The sequence below is a fragment of the Toxorhynchites rutilus genome, chromosome 2 (genome assembly GCF_029784135.1).
Source record: "Toxorhynchites rutilus septentrionalis strain SRP chromosome 2, ASM2978413v1, whole genome shotgun sequence".
Taxonomy (NCBI): Eukaryota; Metazoa; Arthropoda; class Insecta; order Diptera; family Culicidae; genus Toxorhynchites; species Toxorhynchites rutilus.
The window spans coordinates 235,932,676-235,959,096 of NC_073745.1; the positions used below are offsets into that span (position 1 = coordinate 235,932,676).

General features: G+C 41.7%; 1 protein-coding gene across 1 annotated transcript; it reads left to right on the plus strand.

The window, feature by feature from the left end:
• The first annotated feature begins 239 nt into the window (after positions 1–239).
• Positions 240–24,649, plus strand: LOC129768930 (choline transporter-like 1). The gene is made up of 6 exons (XM_055770879.1): positions 240–504; positions 1,074–2,145; positions 22,898–23,177; positions 23,240–23,402; positions 23,482–23,703; positions 23,770–24,649. Exons 1-6 carry the CDS (start codon positions 397–399, stop codon positions 23,986–23,988), a joined length of 2,064 nt encoding a protein of 687 aa, XP_055626854.1. The 5' UTR covers positions 240–396; the 3' UTR covers positions 23,989–24,649.
• The last annotated feature ends 1,772 nt before the right edge of the window (positions 24,650–26,421 follow it).

Sequence of the window (26,421 nt, forward strand, 5' to 3'; positions counted from 1 at the left end):
AGAGGCGTTACTAATAAAACATGTACTAATATTGTTAGTCCGATGTATGATTATTATGCAACGCAAAATATTAGAATTTGTAACTTCTAGACTTGTAACTTGTAACTAATATTATTTGGCGGATTATGCAACAGTGCGTGAAAATAAACATCTGTGATATAGTAATGTCTGTGATATCGTTGTTCCTGTTTCTGAGTTTCGCCCTTTCGGAATGTGAACCCACCATTTGCCGAGAAAAGCCGAAAACCGACGCCATCAAAACAATAAACATCTTTGCACCGCAGAAGTAAGTGCACAGGCAAGTGAATCGCGTCACCCGTATGGAATTTTATTCGTAGTGGCTAATTATTTCCTCTGTAGAAAACAGACATATTGTTCTGTTAAACAAGACCATCAATGGGTTGTTTCGAAAGCAAACCATCCGAGCAGCATCAGCCAACTGCCGTGCGAGGCTGCACCGATATTTTTTGGCTCATCGTTTACGTTCTATTTTGGATTGCTTTGGTGAGTAAGATGAGCTTTTTCATACGCGTAGCATAACATCATGTATGGAATACACAGGCGTAATTAGCGCACACAACCACGCCCGCCTGCCCCTTCCGGTATATGTTCGTAATGTAATTTCCCACAACTCTGAGAATTTAGGTCAAATAGTGCGTCCCTCATGGCGTATTTTATCAAAATATCTCGGATGTCCTTGTGAGGGAAATGCACGGAAAAGCTCAATTAGTATGAACTTCTTTTGCGCGTACGCTGATATCAGTAGAATAGCCTCTTTGAACTAGATGTCATATTAGGACAACATTTATTTTTGGGCATGCTGTTTGATTTTCATTGCATGATAACATAAAAAAAATGAATATTATTTATTAGCTATTTTCAATAAATGACAATGTTTATTCCTTTTTTATTGACATCAAAGACATTTCTGATTCATTGTTTCACAGTTCGTTACTTTACCAGGAAGCGTATGATGACTTATATGTGACTCATCAATGAACCGATGACTATTGTTATAATTAAGAGTCTTCCTCATCCATTCACTATTTTTAATCGTTCTTTTTTATCCCCAGCTTGTTATTGCAGTGTTCTCCTTTGTTTACGGCAACCCACTGCGTATCATCAATGGCTACGACTCATTCGGTAACACATGTGGCGTCAAGAGTAACGAAAAATTCTCCCACTTCCCGCTTTCCGGGATGAACACACTGGACAAACCGTACTTGTTTTTCTTGGATATCAAAGAATTGCGCCAATCGCTGAAAATCTGTGTGAAGGAGTGCCCCAATAGAGACATCGCCAATGCGATGGAGCTGTATAGATACTACGAAGAACGTGATGCCAAGTTTTGCCGATATGATTTTAACATGAGTTTACTGACGACGCAAGAAGCAACCGGCCCAAAATATTTCGCTTTCGCAGGACCATGTCCCAAGCTTCCAGTTTACGAAGGCCGGCCGGTACTCCATCGTTGTATACCCACCGGCAAAAATGCCCCACTGAGTCAGGTTAAGGATATGTATGCACTGTTCAATTCTTGGGGAGCAGCACAGCAGCTATTTAGCGATATTTACAAAACGTGGCCCATCATCGTGCTGATATGCGGATTGAGTTTAATATTCTCGATTATTTTGATAACGATGCTTCATTGGCTGACTTCCATTATATCGTGGTTGATTTGCATCTTTGTCGCTGTTGCTAGCATTGGACTCACTGGGATCCTCTGGTGGAGCTACTATAAGGCCAAACATAGTCTGGATACCGATCCCAAGTTGTCATATTTGGAGGAGTTGGTTCGGAATGAGACCACAATTTACGTGATTGCGATCCTCGCCACGTTCATAATGATCATCTTGCTAGTGATAATTTACTATTTGCGCGAGAAAATCAGCGGATTGGCGGCTCTGTTCGAGGAAGCGGGTAAATGTATGCTGGAAATTCCTGGTCTTGCCGGGCCTCCTGTGCTAGCGTTTATTGCACTGTGCATATTTCTTTCCTTCTGGGTGGTGGTGGTTGTTTGTTTGGCTACCGCTAATTATCCGAATGTGCGACCTTTGTTACCATTTACTCAGCTAAAGGAGAATCCCAACAAGAGCGATAGTGCGGCCAGATCAGATGGAACCGTAAATAACAACACCTATAAGTGTAAGTATTCTCATCAAACATCGTTTCTCGTTTAATTTGCGTACATCGACCAAGTGACTGTCTTTCCTTGTCGTTGGTCAAATCAAGAATACTAATGATAGTCATGATAAATACATTGGTATTGAGACAATCAACCTTTAGTATTTATTTCGTTGAGTTCCATCATTGCATAACGAAAATGAAGAACAAGAGAACATCATTGTCAATATCAGAGCTGTGGCTAACCATCGGTTTGATATTTTTAAATGAAGTATTCATATCTCAATACACATTCTATCAAATATATTCCAGGTATTTGTGTTTTAAAGAAATATTTTATCTATAGTCTAAATTTATATTATCGCCATTAGAGATGTCTAAATTTTTCGTTTATTCGATTATCGATTAATCGTTATGACATCTTTCAATATTCAATTAATCGAGCTAATATATTTTCTTGTAATAATAATGAACAGACGTTGATAATAAAAAATATTATGACAATTTTAAAAGCTACATTAAATATAATTCTGAAATTCTTGCATCAAAGTTCAGAATAATGGTTTTTGAATGAAATGGTTCGAGGGTCGTTAAAAAAAAAGTTTCAGTGCCTCATGAATCGCGGAAAAATAAAGTTAGGACAAAAAATACGGTGATTTTCGGATTCTACGTTTTATTTTCTATTTTTCTGCATACTCGCCGTAATGTTCGAGGCATTTTTCATAGCGTGGCACGAGTTTTTCTATTCCGAGCGCGAAGTGCGTAGCGTCCAACTTTTCGGTAGGTCACCCCGCATGCCCTTCATCAACACCTCTTCTCGGCCTTGTTGGAACTCTTTCCGCCATCGGTTCACCATTTGAAGTCTCACATACCCTACACCATACACTGAACACAATTCTCGATGAATTTCAGCATCACTATTGCTTTTCGCGGTCAGAAAACGAATGGTAGAACGTAACTCATATTTGGACGATTTTTCAAGCGGCACATCCATTTTAAAACTCAATAAAACACGAACGACGCGTCCGATCCGACAAAGGTTTCTTGCAAACTGCTTAAAAATGTTGTGAAATCACATAGAAAAAAATTCCAAGAAATTGTTTCAACTTTTCATGCGAGATGGCGCTGGGGCACTGAAACTTACTTTTTGAACGACCCAGTTTCAGTATATTGATAAATTTACCAATTAATGATTTTTGTGGACTATTGAAAAAAGGGCACATCATGGAAATGACGCACAATATTTTCGACGTGGGATTACGTCTAACCGGAGTATGTGGGGGGTAAAATGAAAACCTAAACACAGAACATGCAGGAAAAAATGAAAGATTCCGAATGCTTATAACTCGAACATTTCTTACTGGATCGGAAAGATGTGTGCATCAATTGATAGGGAATATTTCTACGCTTCTGTCGCAATTAGTAAAATGTTATTTTTCATTAGAGAAACAATTGAATAACTGTAAAATGTTAAGCGTTATCAAATCGTCCTAACTGCATGGTTTTGATTGGCCCGATTTACGGTTTCTCCAACACAGCCATCAAAACCAAGCAGCCTTGGGGAAATCTACATTGCAAATACATGAAAGTTAGGGATATTTTTGTTCCGACTGAAATGTGTTTCCCTAACACAGACTTGAAATCCATGGAGCGTAGGGAAATTGGCTTTGCAAATACATGTAAGTAGTGATCCCCGATTTTTGAAATTAAACGTTCATCAGCTAATCGAATACTTTCCAGCAGTTTGTTATTCGACACGATTAATCATCCTAAATAATCGATTAATCATTACACTGAGAGAAATAATTAGTTATACTAATATTCAACTTCAAAACAAAGATGCCATCATACCAATCGTAAAAAGATGACAGTCATAAATTTACTTGTAATGAAGAACACTCCGATGATCTATCAAATTGCATGAATTGACCTTACATGGCATCATACAATCTTTTTAATCACAAAGCAAAAATATTGGATTCAATTGAACTCGGAAATCGTTTCATTCAATCAAAAATTTAATCAATACAAACAAATGATTGCTAAGCTAAGGTAGTCCCACGTCAACCTTGCGGTTATATCTTAGATATAACCCACCCATTTTATTGTACCAACATACATTTTTACATTTTACAACATACATTTCAAAATTACGTGTTTCTCGAATGTTGTTGAAATAGCTGATTTGTTTGAAAATTTCTACTTGGGCCCTATAACTACTAGTTTAAAAGAAGCATACACCCATACCCCGCTATACGGCATTTCGCTATAACGGTCCTCTTCAATTAAGTCACGTTTTCGATTTACGGCTTAAAATGTTTCGTTATAACGGCAAAAAAAACTTTTTTTCGATGTCGATATACAGCCATTCCATGTCAAACCGCTATAGTGGATTCAGTGGATCTCAGATTTTCGTAAAAATTGGTAGTTTTGTTCCTTGTCGAACAATAGTGGACCCGTATTTCTCATCCCAAAACATTTCTTCGTAGAATACTTTTTCACAGAAACGAACTTGAAATTTAGTTCCCATTTCAAAAATTGCTCGAACTAAGAGGCTATAAGTTCATGTCCCAAAATATATATTTTTATTAAGGCTCATATGGCGTCAGCCTAACGGGGCCGGGAGTTCAATAATTTAACAATGTTTGCTTACAACTATGTTAGTAATATGTAACCGATTACTCGCGGTTGGCTCAAGGTTAGTATTACAAGTGTTCTCATAATTGTTGCAGTCTTCAGTGCTCTGTACGTGTGCCCGACATGGGATACTTCCTATTGGGATGCAGCTGACCGTTAATCAGCAACGACCCCCTAGTCTGCACCCCATATCTAGCGTGGTGCGTCTTTTTCGACTCGAGGAATCCAGGATAGAATGAACACTAGCCGGCGCAATCATCAGTTCGTGTAGAGTTGTCATGAGCGGTACAACCTTTGGCTCTTGTTGAATCATCAGTGGACTGCACAACCTTCGGCCCGTGTATCTGTAAAGAGTGTGTGTATGTATTGCCGCGACTAAGTAAAAGTTTATAGATCGTTCATGCACATTTTGCAAGTCTGATTAAATAATCCTTGGTTTCGTTCAAAGAAAACATTCGCTGAATAGAAAGAAGCTTTCTATTTTTTTGCGTGCATGTTGGCAATTAAAGTCTGGGGAGCCGACTGCATAGCGGGCGACGTCGTACAAATGTTGACCAAAAAAATATATACCCAAAAATTAGTTTTAGATGCAACCTTCAGCGGCACACAGCAGAACCAGCAGAGAAATTTCATCGGCTAGAACACACCATTAATTTCTCGATGTTATCACAAACTGAATGAAGGAAAAACTGACAGTGTAAGCTACACTTACACTGCACTACATATGCTATATGCAGAGAACGCACAAGTCACCAACGAAGAACTCATCGCGGTGGCAAAAGGTCTAAAGTTGAAAAAAGCACCCGGCCCCGACGGAATCCCCAATGTGGCCCTGAAATCGGCGATCCTTGCTTTCCCCGACATGTTCAGGGTGGTGCTGCAGAAATGCCTGGATGACGGTCTCTTCCCTGCGGAATGGAAGATACAAAAGTTGGAGCTGCTCCCGAAACCAGGAAAGCCACCTGGAGATCCAGCGTCGTATAGGCCTATTTGTTTGTTGGATACTTTGGGAAAGCTCTTGGAAAGGGTTATTCTCAACAGACTGGTGAAATGCACGGAGGTTGACCACGGATTGTCGAAAATGCAGTTCGGGTTCCGGAAAGGAAAGTCGACAGTGGACGCTATTCGGACAGTTATCGAGAAAGCTCAGGTCTCGCTTAAACAAAAACGAAGAGGCGACCGTTACTGCGCGGTGATTTTGATTGACGTGAAGAACGCCTTCAATAGTGCCAGCTGGGAGGCCATCGCCGAGGCGCTACACAGATTGAAGGTCCCTAGCTACCTGTACAGGATACTGAGGAGTTATTTCCAGAATCGGATCCTGGTATACAACACAGACAGGGGACAGATAGTGAAGAATATCTCGGCGGGAGTTCCACAAGGTTCCATCCTAGGTCCTACGCTTTGGAACACGATGTACGACGGTGTTCTAAGGCTGAAGCTACCCAGAGGTGTGGAGATCGTGGGCTTCGCGGACGACATCGTAACAACGGTAATCGGCGAGACGCTTCAGGAGGTGGAAATGTTGGCGACTGAGGCTGTAGACATGATCGGTAGTTGGATGGACAGCGTAAAGCTCCAGATGGCACATCACAAAACCGAGGTGCTGTTAGTGAGCAATCGTAAGGCAGTGCTGCGGGCAGAGGTATCGGTCGGAGGACATACCATCGTTTCGAAGCGGGCGGTGAAGTACCTCGGAGTCATGATCGACGACCGGCTGAACTTCAACCAGCACGTCGACTATGCATGTGGGAAGGCGTCAAAGGCCATCAACGTGGTGGCGAGGATCATGCCAAATAGCTTTGGCCCAAGCAGCAGCAAGAGGCGTCTCTTGGCAAGTGTATCTTCGTCGATATTGAGGTATGGTGGCCCTGCCTGGTTGGCGGCTCTGGAAACCCACCGAAATCGGAGGAAGCTGAACAGCACATTCCGACTCATGGCCATGCGAGTCGTAAGTGCTTATAGGACCATTTCGACAGAAGCTGTGTGTGTAATCGCCGGAATGATTCCCATCTGCATCACTCTGGCGGAAGATAGCGAGTGCTACAAGCGACGGGAAAGCAGAGGTATCCGGAAATTGATGAGAGCGGAGTCGTTGGACAAATGGCAGTATGAATGGGGTACGGCAGAAAATGGTAGATGGACGTACAGGCTGATACCGGTACTTTCGACCTGGTTGAACAGGAAACACGGTGAAGTTAACTTTTACTTGACGCAGTTTCTGTCTGGGCATGGCTGTTTCAGGCAATATCTACACCGGTTCGGGCACGCAGTTTCACCCCTCTGTCCGGAGTGTGGAGATATGGAGGAAACACCGGAGCACGTCGTTTTTGTCTGTCCCAGGTTCACCGAAAGGCGCGAGGGGCTGCCTGCACTTCATGTCGGGAATATTGTGGAGGAGATGTGTCGCGACGAGATGATCTGGAATGCCGTGAGCAGTGCAATCACACAAATCATGTCGGAGCTGCAGCGAAGGTGGAGGGCTGACCAAAGTGCTGACAACGTCCGACGGTGAAAGGTGAACAACGGCGACGGCTGTTGCAAGAGATGGTACCTCACGAGAGTAGCTGTGACGGGGTGCGCGTTGTGTTGGAGGGCACCACCTAATCGGCTCTCCGCTGGGAAGAGAAATCCGGCGAGGGTGACTGTGACGGGGCGCGCGTCAAGTTGGAGGGCGCTTCCTAATCGGTGCACGTCTTGACAGGTAAACGGATGCCGATTTAATAACTACGACGGAGTGAGTGTCAAGGAGGGCGTCTTCAAACTGGTGTATACCCCACGAGAGCTGCTGTGATGGAGTGCGCGTCATGTTGGAGGGCACTACCTAATCGGCGCTCCGATGGGAAGAGAAATCCTGCGAGGGTGACTGTGACGGGGCGCGCGTCAAGTTGGAGGGCGCTTCCTAATCGGTGCACGTCTCGACAGGTAAACAGATACTGCCGCGGAGAACAGCAAAAGGCCTGCCTGACAACGCCTGATCGTGGCCTGGATGGAGGAACACCGCGAACATTTCGAAGGAACGAGCATCAAGGATGAAGCCACGATCAAAATGGTGAATACCCCACGAGAGTAGCTGTGACGGAGTGCGCGTCAGGTTGGAGGGTACTGCCTAATCGGCGCTCCGTTGGGAAGAGAAATCCTGCGAGGGTGACTGTGACGGGGCGCGCGTCAAGTTGGAGGGCAATTCCTAATCGGTTCACGTCTCGACGGGTAAATTCAAAATGCCTGCGAAGAGGACATCAGCGCAGTGGAATTAATAACGAATGGAAAGAAAAAAATATTGAGAAAAAGGGAAGGACAACGCTAGTTAGCGTTGAAAACTCGAGAAGTGCATGAGCACAGCCGCCCCCTGAAGTAGTCGCCTAGATGTGGTCCCAGGGGGAATAAGGCAACGAGTAGAGGGCTTGGTTTTTGTGGGTGCGATCCCCACTCGACGTCTGGGTTAACCCTTCCCAGGTAAGGCTGGTAGAGCGTTCCTCACCTCTTTAAAGAAAAAAAAAAAAAAAAAAAAACATATGCTATGTGTGCATGCGATTGCATCATCCTTTCTTCTCCTCTTCTCCGCTCGTTTTATAGCTCGGGTCGCGATCGTCGCGAACAAGCAGTATTGGCCATTTGTATTCAAAGATCCAGCCAAAATTGTTGCTCCCGTGGTCGAGTGGTTAGCGTCACGCCTAACATGTCACTGCTGAATAATTCAATTTTAGTACTTGTTCAAATCAGAGCTGCAATTTGTCACAGTCACTGCATATATTTGGGCTACTATGACGACCATTGCAACATTACCACCAAACGACGTGCAACAAAATATAAACCGACAAAACAATTTCCTCACTCTTTGATGCTAGACAGTTTGTCAGAGTGTTTTGACCATCAAAGCATGTTGCAAGTCAGTGCACTATGATCGTCAAGACAAGACCATGTCACCTAATGAAAGTTTACACGTTTACCAGGATGCATTTGTTCACGTTGCTACCTGAATACCATTCTTATATAAAATGCTAAAACTTCGAGGAGAATAAATGATATAAATGAGTCTAAACGGACTTTCAAATGCGTGAATTTCGATATCGGGCAGAAATTTCACCGAAAAGAGAAATTTCGTCATTATTTCAGCGTGTGGAGATTGTTCAAGCTTTGGTCAATTATATATTCAGTTGCCCAATCGCTCACACGTTCTCGCGTGTTCGACATAGTATTTACTTCAGTAAATACAAGAAACAACAACCGGAATTAAAACCGAAGTTTTGATCGATGAAAATAAAATGCAATCTGCGACAATCATCAATTCATTATGGACAATTTTACCGCCTACTTGATCGGTCAAAGCGTATTGACAAAACTCAGTAACAGGCAAATTGCTGCATCGTACTCTGTCAGTCACCATTTGATCGAGAATTTTGTCAGTAGGAAGTGACTAACGTGCCTTATTTTAGAGATGCTTATTTACATTTTAAGGTGTTCTGAAAAATCAACTTTTCCCGTTTTTTTTTTCCAAAAATGACTTTTTTCAAAAATTCATACCTTTTGGACTACTGAACCAATTTAGACGATCGAAGTATCGATATAGTGGTGGTTTGGATTGCAGTACAAATACACAAATTTTGTTGAATCATCAGTGGATTGCACAACCTTTGGCCCGTGTATCTGTAAAGAGTGTGTGTATGTATTGCCGCGACTAAGTAAAAGTTTATAGATCGAATAGGAGGGATACGAAACAGGGACACAACGAAGGAAAAATCATTAAACGTTGACATCGGCGTTCCTGAGGAACAGGTATAGATGAAGCAGAAGATCAGGATCACGGCTACCTAAGATATCCCGGACGGGGATATCCGATTGTCTGCCTTTTGCTCTCAGTGCTCTAGAGAGCTGAGAGCGAGCAGCATGGAACCGGATACACGACCAGACAATATGCTCGATGTCGTGGTAGCCATCGCCACAATCACAAAGATTGTTTGCTGCGAGCCCAATTCGATAGAGATGCGCGTTTAGGTTGTAGTGATTGGACATAAGCCGAGATATCACGCGAATGAAATCACGACCGACATTCAATCCCTTAAACCAAGCTTTCGTCGAAACCTTAGGGATAATCGTGTGTAACCAACGACCGAACTCATCTTCACTCCACATGCGCTGCCAACTAACGAGTGTGTCCTGACGAGGAATGTGAAAAAATTCGTTATAAGTAATTTGCCTTTCAAAAAGTGTGCCTTCTGAAGCGCCCACCTTAGCTAGCGAGTCCGCTTTCTCATTCCCCGGAATCGAGCAATGAGAGGGAACCCATGCTAAGGTAATCTTGAATAATTTTTCGACCAAAACACTCAATAGATGTCTTATTCTTGTTAGGAAATAAGATGAGCGTTTATCAACTTTCATTGAGCGGATTGCCTCTATTGAGCTGAGACTGTCTGAAAAAATAAAATAGTGGTCGATGGGCAATGTTTCAATGATCCCTAATGCGTAATATATCGCACCCAGTTCAGCGACATACACGGAACAAGGATCTTTGAGTTTGAAAGAGGCACTGGAATTTTCATTGAAGATGCCGAAGCCAGTGGACCCGTTTATGCATGAACCGTCAGTAAAGAACATTTTATCAGATCTAACTTTCCCATATTCTGCCGAAAATATCTCCGGAATGTAATCGGAGCGTAGATGATCTGGGATTCCATGGATCTTTTGTCGCATGGACAGATCAAAATTGACAGAGGAATTGCAAAAGTATGGGAAGCAAACTTGGTTGGAGATGCCCGGTGAAGGGTGCACTTCATGGGTAAGGTACTCATGGTATAGAGACATAAAACTTGACTGAGGAGTCAGTTGGAGTAGATTTTCGAAGTTATCAATCACCAATGGATTCATGATCTTGCAACGGATGAGAAATCTGTAGGATAATTCTGTGAACCGAAGAGTAAGCGGGGGTACTCCTGCCAAAACTTCGAGACTCATCGTATGTGTCGAATGCAAACACCCCATGGCTATACGCAAGCAACGATATTGTATTCTCTCCAGCTTGAGAATATGAATCCTGGCAGCTGATCGGAAGCAAAAATTGCCATATTCTAACACTGATAATATCGTTGTTTTGTATAACTGAATGAGGTCTCCTGGATGGGCACCCCACCATGTTCCGGTTATTGTTTGGAGAAAATTGATTCTTTGCTGGCATTTCTGTTTCAAATACGCAATGTGTATTCCCCAGGTACATTTAGAGTCAAAATATACTCCAAGGTATTTGAAAAACATCGAGTGCTTGATCGTTTTGCCGGATAGGTGAAGCTGGAATTGGGCGGGTTCGTGCTTCCTAGAAAAAAGGACCATTTCAGTTTTCTCCGTAGAGAATTCGATACCCAGCTTGAGAGCCCACGTGAACAGGTTGTTCAGGGTATCTTGCAAGGAATTTTGCAGAACGGCGGGATTAGTACCCGTGATGGAAATAACTCCATCGTCTGCAAGTTGTCTCAACGTGCAATCTCTAGTTAGACAATCATCTATATCATTGACGTAAAAACTGTACAAGAGGGGGCTTAGGCAGGAGCCTTGTGGGAGGCCCATAAAACTGTAACGAGAAGATTTCAAGCTGCCATGATTGAAAAACATGTGCTTTTCTGAGAGTAAATTGTACAGGAAATTATTCAGAATTGGTGAAAGTCCACGATTATGAAGTTTCTCTGAGAGAATTTCCATGGAAACTGAATCAAATGCCCCTTTGATATCGAGAAAAACGGAAGCCATTTGTTCTTTGCGAGCAAATGCGATTTGGATTTCAGAAGATAGCAGCGCGAGACAATCGTTCGTTCCTTTACCTCGGCGGAAGCCAAACTGCGTATTTGACAGCAAATTGTTCGTTTCAACCCACTTGTCCAAACGAAGTAGAATCATTTTCTCTAACAATTTACGAATACAGGATAACATTGCAATCGGCCTATACGAATTGTGATCGCAAGCCGGCTTGTTGGGTTTTCGTATGGCTATCACTCTCACTTGTCTCCAGTCATGCGGGACTATATTCAGCTCCAGAAACTTGTTGAACAAGTTCAGCAAACGATGTTTTGCCAAGTCGGGAAGATTCTTCAATAAGTTGAATTTAATCTTGTCCGACCCCGGAGCTGAATTGTTACATGAGAGAAGTGCAATTGAGAATTCTACCATCGAAAAATTCTCATAATCGCCTTGGAGCGGAATGTCGCGTACGACGTTTTGTGCAGGAACGGAATCGGGACAAACCTTTCTTGCAAATTTGAAAATCCAACGGTCAGAGTATTCCTCACTTTCATTTGTATGGTTCCGGCCACGCATTCTCCTAGCCGTATTCCAAAGAGTGCTCATAGCTGTCTCCCTTGACAAACCATTGACGAACTTCCGCCAATATCCACGCTTTTTTGCTTTAATCAGACCTTTTAGTTTGGCTTCTAGAGCTTGGTACTTTCGAAACCATTCCACTAATCCAGTTTTCCTGAATTTTTTGAAAGCGGATGATTTTTCAAGGTAGACCTTTGAGCACTCCTTGTCCCACCAAAGTGATGGAGGACGACGTCGGAAAGTGGTAGCAGGAACACGTTTCTTTTGAGCTTGAAGTGCGCTTTCGTAAATCAAACTCGATATAAAGTTATACTCTTCGAGTGGAGGAAGTTCATGCATTGAAACAAGTGCTTCAGATATTATTTCTGCAAATTTTCTCCAGTCAATATTTTTCGTGAGGTCATACGCAATATCGACTGACTCACGAGAACCTGATTCATTGGCGATCGATAAAATTATTGGCAGGTGATCACTACCGTGGGGATCTTGGATTACCTTCCACGTGCAATCCAGGGATAATGAAGAAGAGCAAAGTGATATGTCTAGCATACTTGCCCGTGCAGGAGGGTTGGTTATCCTAGTTGCTTCCCCTGTATTTAAAACTGTCATGTGAAGTTGTCGCACAGATCATAAATCAACGTGGCACGGCTGTCATCGTAGAGTGACCCCCATGCTGTTCCATGGGAGTTGAGGTCACCTAAGATTAGCCGCGGCTCCGGCAATGCCGCGATGATATCAAAAAACTGATGGCGGCCGACCATGGTTCTTGGAGGAATATATATCGAGGCAATGCAGAAGTCTTTGCCATTGATTTGTGTCTGGCAAGCGACAACTTCAATGCCTATCATCGATGGGAGAGTGACTCTATAGAAGGAGTGACATTTTTTAATCCCCAATAGTACGCCACCAAACGAGTCATTTCGATCGAGGCGAATAATGTTGAAATCGTGGAAATTCAGCTCGTCGGCTGAAGAAAGCCATGTTTCACAGAGGGAAAATACATCACAGTTAGAACTATGAACTAAAAATTTAAATTGATCTAGTTTAGGGATGATGCTTCTGCAATTCCACTGTATTACAGTGGTCAAATCCTTGACCTCTTGCACTGAATCAGGCATCGAGGGAAATGAACGCTGCTAAAAAACCACATTTTTCTTTCAAAAATGTTCTCACAATCGGAAGCAAACATAATACTATGCTTTTAAGAGGGTCATTTATATTTAGAGCATTTAAAATGTTGTCCACCAGGTCAGAAAGCGCAAGCAAACCAGATTGTGGCTGTTGCCTCGACCGCGAAAATGGAACAGACCAGGTGGGTGCTGCTCCGAGAAGTGCTGAGGACCCCTGGTGCGTAGAAGAACCGCTTAAACCAGGAGGTACTTGCTTCGGTCTATTCTCAGCACGTTCAATTCGAGTTTTCATTCCAACTTGGGAAGTTTCGGTCGTCTTTCTGGGGAGTGAAGGAAAAGAAGTAATTTTTCTTTTCCTGACGGCACCCTGCGATGTACCGGAACTTCCTGCATTGGGAGCGTCAGCAACAGGCTCGTCGTTCTGCAGAATGGAGTAGCGATTGTCCTGAGTCGTTGGAACGGAACTCTTAAGCATTTCTGCATAAGTCCGCTTGGAACGTTCCTTTAAGGAACGCTTGATTTTTTCCCCTCGTTGTTTGTACACCGGGCATTGAATAATATCATGAGGAGTCCCGCCGCAATGAAGACACTTGTGCTCTTTCGCGCAAGGATTCTCATCATGGCTCTCTCCACAATCTGCGCAACGTTTTTTGTTGCAACAATAGGCGGCCGTGTGACCGAGTTGCATACATTTGTTGCATTTCATTACCCGGGGTACAAACAACCGAACAGGTAAACGAAGTGCACCTATTGCAACGTAGTTTGGAAGGGCGGAACCCTCAAAAGTCACACGAAAAGAGTTTGTCCGATTGAGAACCCTTTTGTCATTTTTTTGTGACACAGATTTCAGTCGATCGCATGCAAGAATCTTCACAGTTTTTAGTGAAGAGTTCTTGAAGCGACCGACACCATCGATAATCTCTTTTCGAGTCAAACCCTTTTCGGTTATTACGCCGTCTATTTCGACGTTGCAACAGGGCACGTATACGCGATACTCAATCGCAAAGAGGTCGCAGCGCGTGATTTCGTTCGCTTGGGTCCTGCTTGAGACGACAACTCGTAGTTTGTCTGGCCCCATCCGTGTAATCTCGGTAACTGCAGAAAACTTCTGAGTAAGTTCCTTCGAGATACGAATGACATTGAGAGGTTTAGATTTTCGTCTAAAGTATACAATGAATGGGCCTTTGGAGCCTTCATGGTATTCTTTTGGACGAAAATCCTGTTTTTCGTCAATGTCCTCATCTTCGGAACTTCCAACTTCATATACAGAAGTTTCTTCCTCAACTTCAGCTTCATCTTCCTGCTCTTCAGGAGGAGGATCGGTATCGGAAATATTCAATAGCGTCGATGGGGGATCCTTCCCGCCCTCAGCCATATCAAAAAAATCGGTCAACTGTTCGATATGAACAGAATATAATGATAATCAAAATAAATAAATAAGTGAAAAAAATATTTTTTATAGGGTTATGATGCGAATATTAAATTCAATTTATTTTATGTTAAATAAAATGATAAAATGAAAAAAAATTCCAATAAAAGTTCAACGGTATGTAAGAAATAATGATCACCCCTAATGCCAACGTTTGCCGATTTGGTTAACACAAAGTTGAACAATGGTGTAAATCGTGCACAGAAGGAAGAAGGAATGATAGGGAAACAAAAGAAAAATAAATTTCTACTTGCCGCGGCTGTGTGGCGTGTGTGATGAATGTGTCTGATTTGGATCCTCAGCGCGCACCACTTTAAACTTCGCTCCACTCGCAAGCGCAACCGGTGAAAAAGAACACTATTATTCGATGTGAAAAAAACACCTTTGTTGGATCGATTAAAAACTTGTCCGATCTGCTTGCGAGTTGTCGAACCAATCACAAATTTTATGTAACATGAAGTTGTTTTCGGAGTCTATTATTATATAATGTACAAATGTATGTACTTGTTATGTATGTAATTTCGATTTTAAATTGAATAAAAGGATAAAATGCATATTGGATAATAAACCATGTTACATATTTTATAACTATGGCACCGATCCGATTGAATTTGTATGAATTTGTATTATAATTGAGTTTGAATACCAGAGTCGCATCTATCGGGTTGTCGACGTTAAATAGTCGCTGTTGGATAGAAAGTTTGCATAGTCTAACTCTTAACCTAAAAATGTATTAATCTTGACAATAGTTCCTTTTTTCATTAATCGCGATTACTGTGATCATTATTCGATTTATTCATATTTTGATTTTTTATTATTTGATACATAATTACAAGATTATAATTGCAGATATTCGATTATTTGAACTAATTGAACGATTAACCGACACCTGTAATCGCCATCAAAATAGGCTCTTTCGGAAGCAATACATATTTTCCAACGAACAATCCTGTCAACACTTTTTATAGCTGTATTCAGGAATAATTTCCAGTTCACGCAGAGAATTTTTTTATGTCTTCAATGCTGTCAAAACGGGTCCCACGAAGCGGTAATTTGAGTTTCGGAAATAGAAAGAGTCACACTCATGTCTCGTTGCGCATAATTGGCTGAACGTGACATCAGAATTGGATCGTTCAAGCATGTCTTCAGTCACTTGATTGCTATTAAATTTTTGAAGAAAATTGAGTTCTTTTGGCAATAGCCGTACTGCGAACTTTTCTCATGCCCGAACATCAACCAAAATATGACGAATGGTAAGAGATATTTAATTCACGGGCTAGCTCTTTCGAACTTAAACGACGTTTTACGAGTACATTCCTTTTATTTTGTCGATATTTTCATCAGTTATAGCAGTGGCGGCCAGATATAAACATGGTGCGGGCCGCATTTGAATGTTCATTATAGCCGCGGGGCGCAATTATTTTTTTCTCACTACTGTTCATAATGAAATGTGAAACATACAAATTTAACTGGTACTTTTTTTGACTCACTTTTTATTTCAAATTAGAAATCATTCAGTTCTATACCTGTTGAATTCGTGACTCAAAAACAAAATGGAATAAAAACCCAAAAATATTATTGAAGGTATAAAAGTATCCAGAATTTTTGGCAAAATTATTCGACCATCTCTTCTCCACGCAGAGTCGGAAACGCTAAGGCCAATCGTTAGTCGCTCCAGCTTCTCGATAGAATTCTTTAACGATTGGTAATTCCAATGATAACGTCCACAGACATGCTCCTCGAACTTGGCCCAAAGTGAATAATCCGATGGATTGACAAATGGCCAATCATTTGCGAAGATGAAGTTGATAGATTTGTTGCTAGTTTCGTTTTTTAATCATTCTGGGAGTTTTTTGCATAGTTCCGAACAAGTTCGCTTCAATCTGGCCGTCAATAAACGACTCACACATCGATGTACGCATCAATTAATTTCTCCAATTCATTTCGACTGATGAACGCTTTTATTTCCGAAAAGAATTACGTTGAACGCGTCCATGAATAACATAGATAACACTGTGCAACCGTACCGACCTCGGACGTCTCTTTTTGGGCCTATCAGCTGTTTCTTTGTAATGTTTTAGTGTACGGAACATAAATCGTTCATTGATAGAAAACGGTTTGAGCAGTTTTCCGTTTACCCGCACTAAAATGGCATGACAATTGCCACACGCTTCTCGTACAGACCGAACTTTATCGTTGTTAGGAAATTGAATGATTACTGATGGGACCACGAAACTTGGTGAGAGGAACATCGAACTACACGACTGCAATATTACCACTTTTCTTTGCTTCAAATTTCTTTGCTGAGAGCAGTAGCGATTTCACTGATATAATTATGGCTATACTTGATTATGTGAATACGGTATCACGATTAAATTGGACGTTCCTTGAATCATCAAAAAGTTTCCACAATATTTTGACGTAGGACTACGTCTTTCATTTCTATACCGGGATGTAAATCAAAGTTTCGAAAACAAAAGCGTTACGCCGGAGACCGAGATTTTGAGCGTTAATAGCTCCTAAACAACTGAACGAATTGGCATGATAAACACTTCATTCGAAAGATAAAATGTCTACGCCTTATATACTTGTTACTTTTTTATCCAAAAACTTGTTTCAATAGCCTTAAAATTGCTTTCAAAACTATTGAAATCACCAAACGGTATATAAGCGAGCGCCGCTCGGAAATCCACTCAGTTATAATTGAACAGCGATTGAGGTACCATCGCAGGAATGAATGGATGTTTCCCTAACACAGACTTCAAAACCATGGAGCCAAGGAAAATTGGCATTGCAAAATAGATGCAAGCAGCGGGTACTTTTGTACTCGTTTGCGTTTCTGCAAATCGGAATGTTTCCCTAACACAGACTTTTAAACCATGGAGCCTGGGGAAATCGACATGGCAAAATAGATGCAAGCAGCGGGTACTTTTGTACTCGTTTGCGTTTTTGCAAACCGGAATGTGTTTTCCCAACATAGATTCCGAAATCAATAAGTTGGGAAAATCGGCATTCCAGATCTCGGCAGTACTTTATATACCCCCATGCATTTTTACACTCCGGAATGCGTTTTGCTAACACGGTCTATAAAAGCGGATACAAATGCAACGCTTTGGCTCGGTTATTCTAGACTGCATGCCCCTTCATGTCGCCAGCTCACTGAACTTCTACGGATACCGTTTGATGATTAGGCAAAATGTTGATAACTATTTGCAGCGATAACCACTACCATAATGCGTGAATTGACCTAAATTGAGATTTGTTTGCAATTGAATTCGTAAATTGTTTCATTCATGCACTAGTTTAATCAATAATTTAATCGATAGCTCTGCGCAGCGGCGCTATCGTACCCAATGAGGAACATTCGAAGTGCGATTATTACTAATTGAAAAATCACAAATAATTAATAAGCCAACGGCAGTCCTACGTCAACCTTGCGGTTATATCATAGGTATAACCCATCCATAGTTTTTTGTTTGTTTCAATATAGGAAATTCCTAAATACAAACATACTCCAACACCGTTTCGATTTTACTCGAACTACTTTTCTTGAGCCATTTTATCTAAATCAGCTTGAATGTGAGAGATAGCGATGCGAAGCGTGTTTTCCAAGTGACTGTCAGTGAATTGTTCCTTGACTTTGATTTCACTTCTTTCAGAACTGAAACAATTTCTAGCAAATATCTGTGGATTCAAAAAAAGAAGTAATAAACTAAGCATGTTTTATTAGTTCTGGAAAAGAAATCCAAGACATCATAGTTTTCAAATTTGTCACGCAGCTCTAAATCACACTGCGTTCCAATGAGTTCAATCTGCATGTTTTTAGCGGCATGTAAATCATTGAAATTGAACGGGGTAGAGAAAATTGGAGAATTCTTTCATGTGCTTTGAAGTATCAAAGTGCATCCATATTTTTCATAGTTGTCGACACTTAAGAAATTAGAAAATAATAGAAAATGGTAAAAATAAAAATTTTGTTGTTTGAACATGAGTTTGTTTTCGAGTGAGAAAAAGAACGAAGAAAAGAAGCATGGAACTCACGATGAACCAATGCGTGCGAGTTGATTGATGATTTGGAGGATCAAGAGATCCTCGAATCCTACATCCACAGGAAAAACGCAAGCCAATTCCTCGGTAACTTCGAAATCTTTCTCTCATCTATCATCACTGAATAAAATACATAGTCGGCAGCTCGTTTTTTCAAACTTTCAAACAAACCATTTTCGCTCCTAACTCAGCCGATTTTCCAGCACATACAGCATATTTTTTGTTTCAGATTGAACCTTCAAAACAGCATCAGCTTCATGACAAATCAAATAAACCATGACGTGTGTAAAGCCGGCGCCACACGATGCTATGAACACCCCCAAATGTTGGACGCTCGTTGGTTCGACGCATCGTGTAGTCGATGGACGAACTACGAACCTCCAATGTCGAATATTCGCGTTGGAAGGTAATCCGTTCGTGGTGGATTACCTTCCAACGCGAGTGGCACGAGTCAAAGGATTTTTGTCATTCGCTCGATTTGACACTCGATGGTATTCGATACCTTCGATACACCGCTACATAATTCGTCCGAATTTACAAGTTGTAGATGAAGGAACTATGAAAATGTTTCCTAAAATTCAAAATTTGCGGCAAAATATTGCAGTTTAATAATGTTAATTTCAAGCATTTTTGATTTACAGCCCGATATAAGTATATTTGCTACGGCTGCAATTTCTATACTCGCATCGTCATCCAATTTCCAAATGTTTTCGGTGGTAAACAAAAATAATAAGCATTCGATCCAACTACTCGCCGATGTTCTGGACCGAATGCACATTCGTCACAACATTTGTCGACTCATTGAGTCAAATGTTTGTGTCCAACATTCGAGTCAAACGTTGGACGAATCGTGTAGCGCCCGCATAATAAAGTATATTTCGGACAATTTTACCTGGAATACACGTCCTTCGTCAGTCATTTTTCTTTTCTTTACCAGTGCAGGTTTCCATTTTGCTTTACTTTACTCAACACACACAGCTATAAAAAAGCGATTGCCAATATACACTGAAATGGTGAATGAACTCGACTGCCCTCTAATGGCGAGAGCACAACAAATTCGAATGAATTTTCTCCCAAATTTTTCTCTCTCTCATGAACTCACGCGTACATACATCCCGTTCTCTCACATAAGACTCTTGAAAAAGTTTCCAGCACTTAAGCCGGATTTATACTTTATCATTTACTCGGTTGCGAGTAAACGCCAAACGATCCGAAGAATTTCGAACGTAAATGACACGTTTCATGCAATTTCAAGACATTTGGCATCAATTTTTTTTTCGAAAACCCCGATTTCCCCTTGGGTGATTTTTCGATTTTCAAAAAACTCAAACTTTGAAAGCTTTGCGCCACTTTCCCTTAAGTCCGATTGAACTGATATTTGGCATAGGATGTTTTTTCGAGGTGGTGAACATTTTGTATAGGGTAACTTTTTTTAATTTGAGGGTCGTTTTTTCCCCATACATTCTTTGGCACCCTACTGTACCCTCTAACGTTGTTACATCTACATTCTCTAATTCTCCGCCCAAGCGTTGAAGTCGCCTCCAATGACGATCGGTGTTCTACCGATTAGTTCCTCGGTCATTGCGTCTAGCATCTGGAGGAACTGCTCAGTTGTCCATCTCGGAGGTGCGTAACAACTACACATGAAGATTCCCTTAATTTTGGCGATTACGAAACCTTCATGTGAACCTCCAACCACTTCCTGGATAGGATATCTGCCCATCACATATATTGCAGCAATCCCTAATCTATCCGTCACCCATCTGCCGTTATCACGGGGTACTCGATACGGCTCCGCTATGATTGCAACATCGCATTTTGTCTCTGTTGTCGACTGCCACAACAGTTGATGAGCTGTGTTGCAATTGATCTGGGTTACCTCCATTACTGCGATTCGGCTAACGCCTTCTTATACGAGGGACACTTGAAGGTTCCTGTCGCATGCCGTTCTCTGATTTGAAGAGTAGACATTTCGGTTGCTTCGAGCAGTTTCTTGCAACATGCCCTTTCTCACCGCATCTCCTGCACAGGTCAGACCTGTCGGGGCCGGTGCAGCTTCCTGCCTGATGTCCAAAGCCCATGCACTGGAAGCATCTCTCCATCCGCTTGGTCACCCGAGGCACCATCTTCAGCGAGCAAATCGACCAGCCGACTTTTATTTTGGTCGTTTCTACCATCTTATTGGCTGCGACTGTTGAAGGCCAATCGACGCCGTCTGAGTACCACCATACGCCTTCCTCATACGGATCGTTATTGGTGTATTGCCCAGCTTACACTGTTCTATCAATTCGCGCCTTAGCTCCTCGTCTGTCGTGATTTCGTCCAGATTTCTGCACTTCCACTGACCACTGATTCCTGGGATAGAGCCCTCACCTTCGCCTCCTCACCGAGCGACTTCGCAACCAGTTCCTTGAAGGTTGAACTTTTGACCGCCGGATCCCTCTTGAGCTCGAAGCGCATCTCTCCTTTCTGGGTGCGCCTGGTTTTCACCACATTCTCCCAGTTCCTTCAACTCCGGATCGTCCCTCACTTTCCGTAGGAGTGATGCATAAGTCACTCCTGCCTTCACCTCGATGATTAGGGCATCTCCCTTGCTTCGCTCGCGTCGGGACCTAGGTTTTATTGTCTCCTGCACCACTTTCTTCTTTTCTTCTTTCTTCTTATGTTTCTCCGTCTGGTTTTCGACAGTACGCCACCCACTGCCTTCACCTTTCTTTTTATTTCCCAGGTTATCATTTTTAACCTTCTTCAAGTCTTCTTCATCACCTGGGGTATCCCTCTTTCTTTTGTCCGATAGTGGATTTCGAGGCGTCTTCGGCGTCTCCTGTATCTTGACGGACATCTTCTCCCTTGCTTCAGCGAGTGCCTTTTCAACAAACTCTGCTCGGGTGATTATCTCCTTCTGTTTACGGTCAGCAGCCGTTACGGCCGATTTGATGCTTGTGACTAAATATTTGATCTTAGTGTGGACATTGTTTTTGTCCTTAATGAACTCGTAAAGCTCGTTTACTTTCTGTTTGACCTCCATCAAGCTAGACCTCCCGACCTGCAGTCCTTCTAAGGTAGTGGTGGTGTTGGCTTTATGCGTTAGCACTTGTATTTGGCTAATCTCTCCTTGTTGTGGATCCTACAGGATTATTTCTAGTAGGGTTCGCTATGGCTGTCTGGTTGCGAATTGGTGATCTCTGGAGATTACCGCTCCTTGCGAACACGCTCGCCTCTCCGGTTGGTGTGTCTTCATTCTCGTCTTTTCATCTGTTGATTTTGTCGATGGTGTGTGTGTGTGTGTTTGTCTCATGTTTGTCATGAACGCGCGCTGATGAAAATTGAACCCAAGTACAGACTGGTTTTCATAGCAATTACACGTGAGAAAAGGGTAATGTTTGCGAAAAATTCGAGAATTTATTTTTTTTTCTCTTCGCGTTGGCAGAGATTCACTGATCTATTGATTATAAAAATGGTGCTCCGTCAAATATTTTTGCTATAAGAAGTGCTCCACCTTAAAAAAAATCTGAAAATACCTGCCTTATACTTACTGATATTACTTGTTCTTAATCACGCTGTAAACAAACACTTAAATTTGATACTAAGGCCACTGACAGTAGTACCAACTTTTAAAAAATGGAATGGTGACTTTGTTTTGTTCCTGGGAAAACTGGCTGTGGCCACTCTTTGCGGTTTGATTAGCATTTTGATGTTGAGAGACAAGCCGGACGTGAATTTTTACATCGCTCCGGTTATAATAATAACGATCTTCTCCTTCTTCATTGCTCATATCGTGTTATCACTGTTTGTCATGAACGCGCGCTGATGAAAATTGAACCCAAGTACAGACTGGTTTTCATAGCAATTACACGTGAGAAAAGGGTAATGTTTGCGAAAAATTCGAGAATTTTTTATTTTTTTTCTCTTCGCGTTGGCAGAGATTCACTGATCTATTGATTATAAAAATGGTGCTCCGTCAAATATTTTTGCTATAAGAAGTGCTCCACCTTGAAAAAAATCTGAAAATACCTGCCTTATACTTACTGATATTACTTGTTCTTAATCACGCTGTAAACAAACACTTAAATTTGATACTAAGGCCACTGACAGTAGTACCAACTTTTAAAAAATGGAAAATGTTCAGCAGAGAAATTTAAAATTTCGGTTCCCAGTATATATTTGACAGAATGCACAATCAAAAATTTAAACATTACAATGATATATCGTAATCTCCGAACAGCGTTCGATCTGGTTGAATACCCCGAAGCGGACTACCTTCGCCACATGTTATGGATCTACATCATCGGTCTCGTTTGGACGACGGAGTTCATTTTCGCCTGCCAACAGCTAGCAATCGCCGGAGCTGTTGCTTACTGGTACTTCCGCAAACCCACCGACACCCCAGTGATTCATGCCATTGGCAAACTGATCAAATACCATCTCGGTTCCGTCGCCAAGGGATCGTTTATCATCACACTGTTTAAAATTCCAAGATTAATATTGACGTATCTATATGCCAAGTGAGTGGTTTTGTTGTGTCAGGCTTATTAGCGATGAACTTATTTGTCGTCTCTTCGTTTAGACTAAAACGCCACCAACAGGAAGGATCGGAATGTGCCAGCTGCTGTCTGAAGTGTTGCATTTGCAGCTTCTGGCTTTTGGAGACATTTATTCGGTATCTGAACCACAACGCTTACACCGTGATCGCGATTGAAAGTGTCAATTTCTGTCCGGCTGCAAAAATTGTAAGTACACATCCTTTCGAAAAAAAATACGAATAATCAATAATTATCAAAACGTTTCTATTGAAACGCACGATTTAAGGCCTGGAACGCATTGGTCACAAACGCTCTTCAAGTGGCCACAATCAACGGAATCGGTGACTTTGTTTTGTTCCTGGGAAAACTGGCTGTGGCCACTCTTTGCGGTTTGATTAGCATTTTGATGTTGAGAGACAAGCCGGACGTGAATTTTTACATCGCTCCGGTTATAATAATAACGATCTTCTCCTTCTTCATTGCTCATATCGTGTTATCACTGTACGAGGTAAGTAGTTCCCCAAAGTGTTCATTAAATTATCAGGTTACTAAGAAAAAGATATTTCTTTTGTAGATGGTCGTGGATACACTTTTCCTTTGCGTTTGTGAGGACAAGACCATCAACGGCAATTCGGGCCGATGGAAGGAAAGTAATTTGGCTCGGCTGCTTGGTGAGGATCCTGAAACTGACGCTGTGGAAGCACCGATGCAAAATGTCGAATTGACTCCCATAACGAAGCAACCGTTCTCCGTGCAGAGTTTACAAATGACTGAGATCGATAACAAGGCTTAAATACTGCGGCAGGTTTACCTCAGCTAAAAGTAGGACCATTCAAGCACAAAAAAAGACGATAGAATGTTAACAATTCTACAAACACTACATAATGCCGTCGTCGTGCGGGTGGGTTTCCACCACTCGTAAAATCAAATCGCACATCGTCTCGAATGTTTAAACTACTAAATGTGCTTTCATATTGTGCTTCAAATGGGGAACAAAGATTCGTTTGTTGTTAAAGTTCTCATTTGTCTAGGAATTAGTGTTCACTAACGAGAAAGCGTTGAGCACCGAACGTATATTTACAGTAAAAAGTATTTTGTCTGTTGGAACTTAATCCTTCCAACGTTTTGTGAGATGTTTATCTATTTAATAAAAATCATAAGCGCATTAATTACTCGGGTTAGCTCAAACATTTTTAATCATCATATATGTATATTACGTATTTATTCGAGAAATTCCAACCGTAATTTCGTCTGTAGAATGAGAATCATTTCGCATCACCTCGGAGCTAGTTCGGTTACTCAGATGATCACGTGGTTGTACGATAAGAATTTTTTAAAAGCTTTTATTCAGATATTGATCACAAGATCACTATGTAAGTGCTATACACGGCAGCAAAGCAGAGATGAGGATGTTTTATGTTATAATATATACACGATGAAATGTAACACAATAATATACGGTTTTGTTGTTATGTCGAAAATGCCATATGGTGGAAACCATGATTCGATGCGGTGAACAAAAAATTCACGATTATGCGAGTAAACCATCTATTCTCTACGGAGAAAGCATTCGTGTTATGTACCCAAATTCGTTTGAAGAACTGAGCGGATGAAGAAACGCCGATTTCAACGTTGATGTTTCCTCTATCGAACTCTTGTATCATCTCCTCTCCTATTTGATTTATAAACTTCTAACGGGTATTTCAATATTTCAAACGACGCCATATTTTTTCCCACTCTCTTGACATTTCTCTTCAGTAAGGTTTGTCGTTTCATAATGGGAAGATATACGACTTAACAACGAGTCGAAATTATTAAAATTTACTACCGAAATTCGGAGTCTATAGCTTCAACTTAAAGAGCGCTACGTCCAATCTATAGTCATAATCGTCCTGCCAAATCACCAATTGGGCATCTAGTGGAAAAATTTGAATCCACAGGTACAGTACAGAATGTTCCCGTGCCAGTCAGACAAAGAAGTGCCCGAAGTGTCGAGAATATTGCTGCCGCTAACGCATCAATTGAGCAAGACCCAAATCAGTCTCTCACACGTCGTTCACAAGCGTTGGGCATCTCTGTGACGTTATTGTGGCGAAATTTTGCGAAAAGATCTTGACCTACATGCTTAAAAGATCAAACTGACGCAAAAATCGGAGCCGTTTGACCACCAGAAGTGTCGTATGTTCGTGAATTGGACTGAGCAACAACTTGAAAATGATCCGTATTTCCATCGAAAAATCATCTTTAGCGATGAGGCTCATTTTCTGGCTTCGTCAATAGGCAAAATTTGCGTTATTGGTCAGGCAGCAATCCACACGTACTGCATGAGTCACCATTGCATCGCAAAAAATTACGGTTTGGTGCGGTTTATGGTTCGGTGGCGTCATTGGGCCGTACTTCTTCCGTGATGATCAAAACCGGCACGTTACTGTAAATGGGAATCGCTACCGCTCAACGATAACCGAATATTTTTGGCCTGAATTGGATGATATGGACTTGGACAATATTTGGTTTCAACAGGACGGCGCCACACAGCGAATTTAACAATCGATTTATTGAGAACCAAGTTTGGTGAGCGTGTTATCTCACGAAATGACCCAGTCAATTGACTGCCTCGGTCGTGCGATTTGACGCCGTTAGACTATTTCCTGCGGGGCTACGTTAAGTCTATGGTCTATGCCAACAAGCCAGCGACGATTGATGAACTTCGTACGAATATCGAACGTGAAATTGTAGCAGTAACGGCCAATTTATGCTTGAAAATCGTCGAAAATTGTGTTTTGCTGCTGGACTTCTGCAAGCGTGCCCATGGTGACCATGCAAAAGAAATCGAGTTCCATACATAATGGCATCAAATGTACTTTCACATGAAAAAAAAATTCATCGATGTCCCAAAATCGTTTTTGCTTTATTTTAAAAAAATATTATAGCGCTCTTTTTGAAAAACCCTATACTTAGTCGCGGCAATACACACACATACTTTATTTACAATGATTCTACATCGAATTGTGATTAGATCTGCACGACGTTCACTAATAAACCCGGTCCATGGCTGCATTCCAAACACTTCGCTCGTTGAGCTCCTCTTTTTGTCCCCATAAAATTCGTGGGGTTACTGTACACCATTCTAACAATATGTTCCGCAAATCGCACTCGTTTAGCTTTGGTGACTTTCTGAAAGCTGGGTTCGCCGTAGAGTTGTGCCAGTTCATGGTTTATCGCCGTG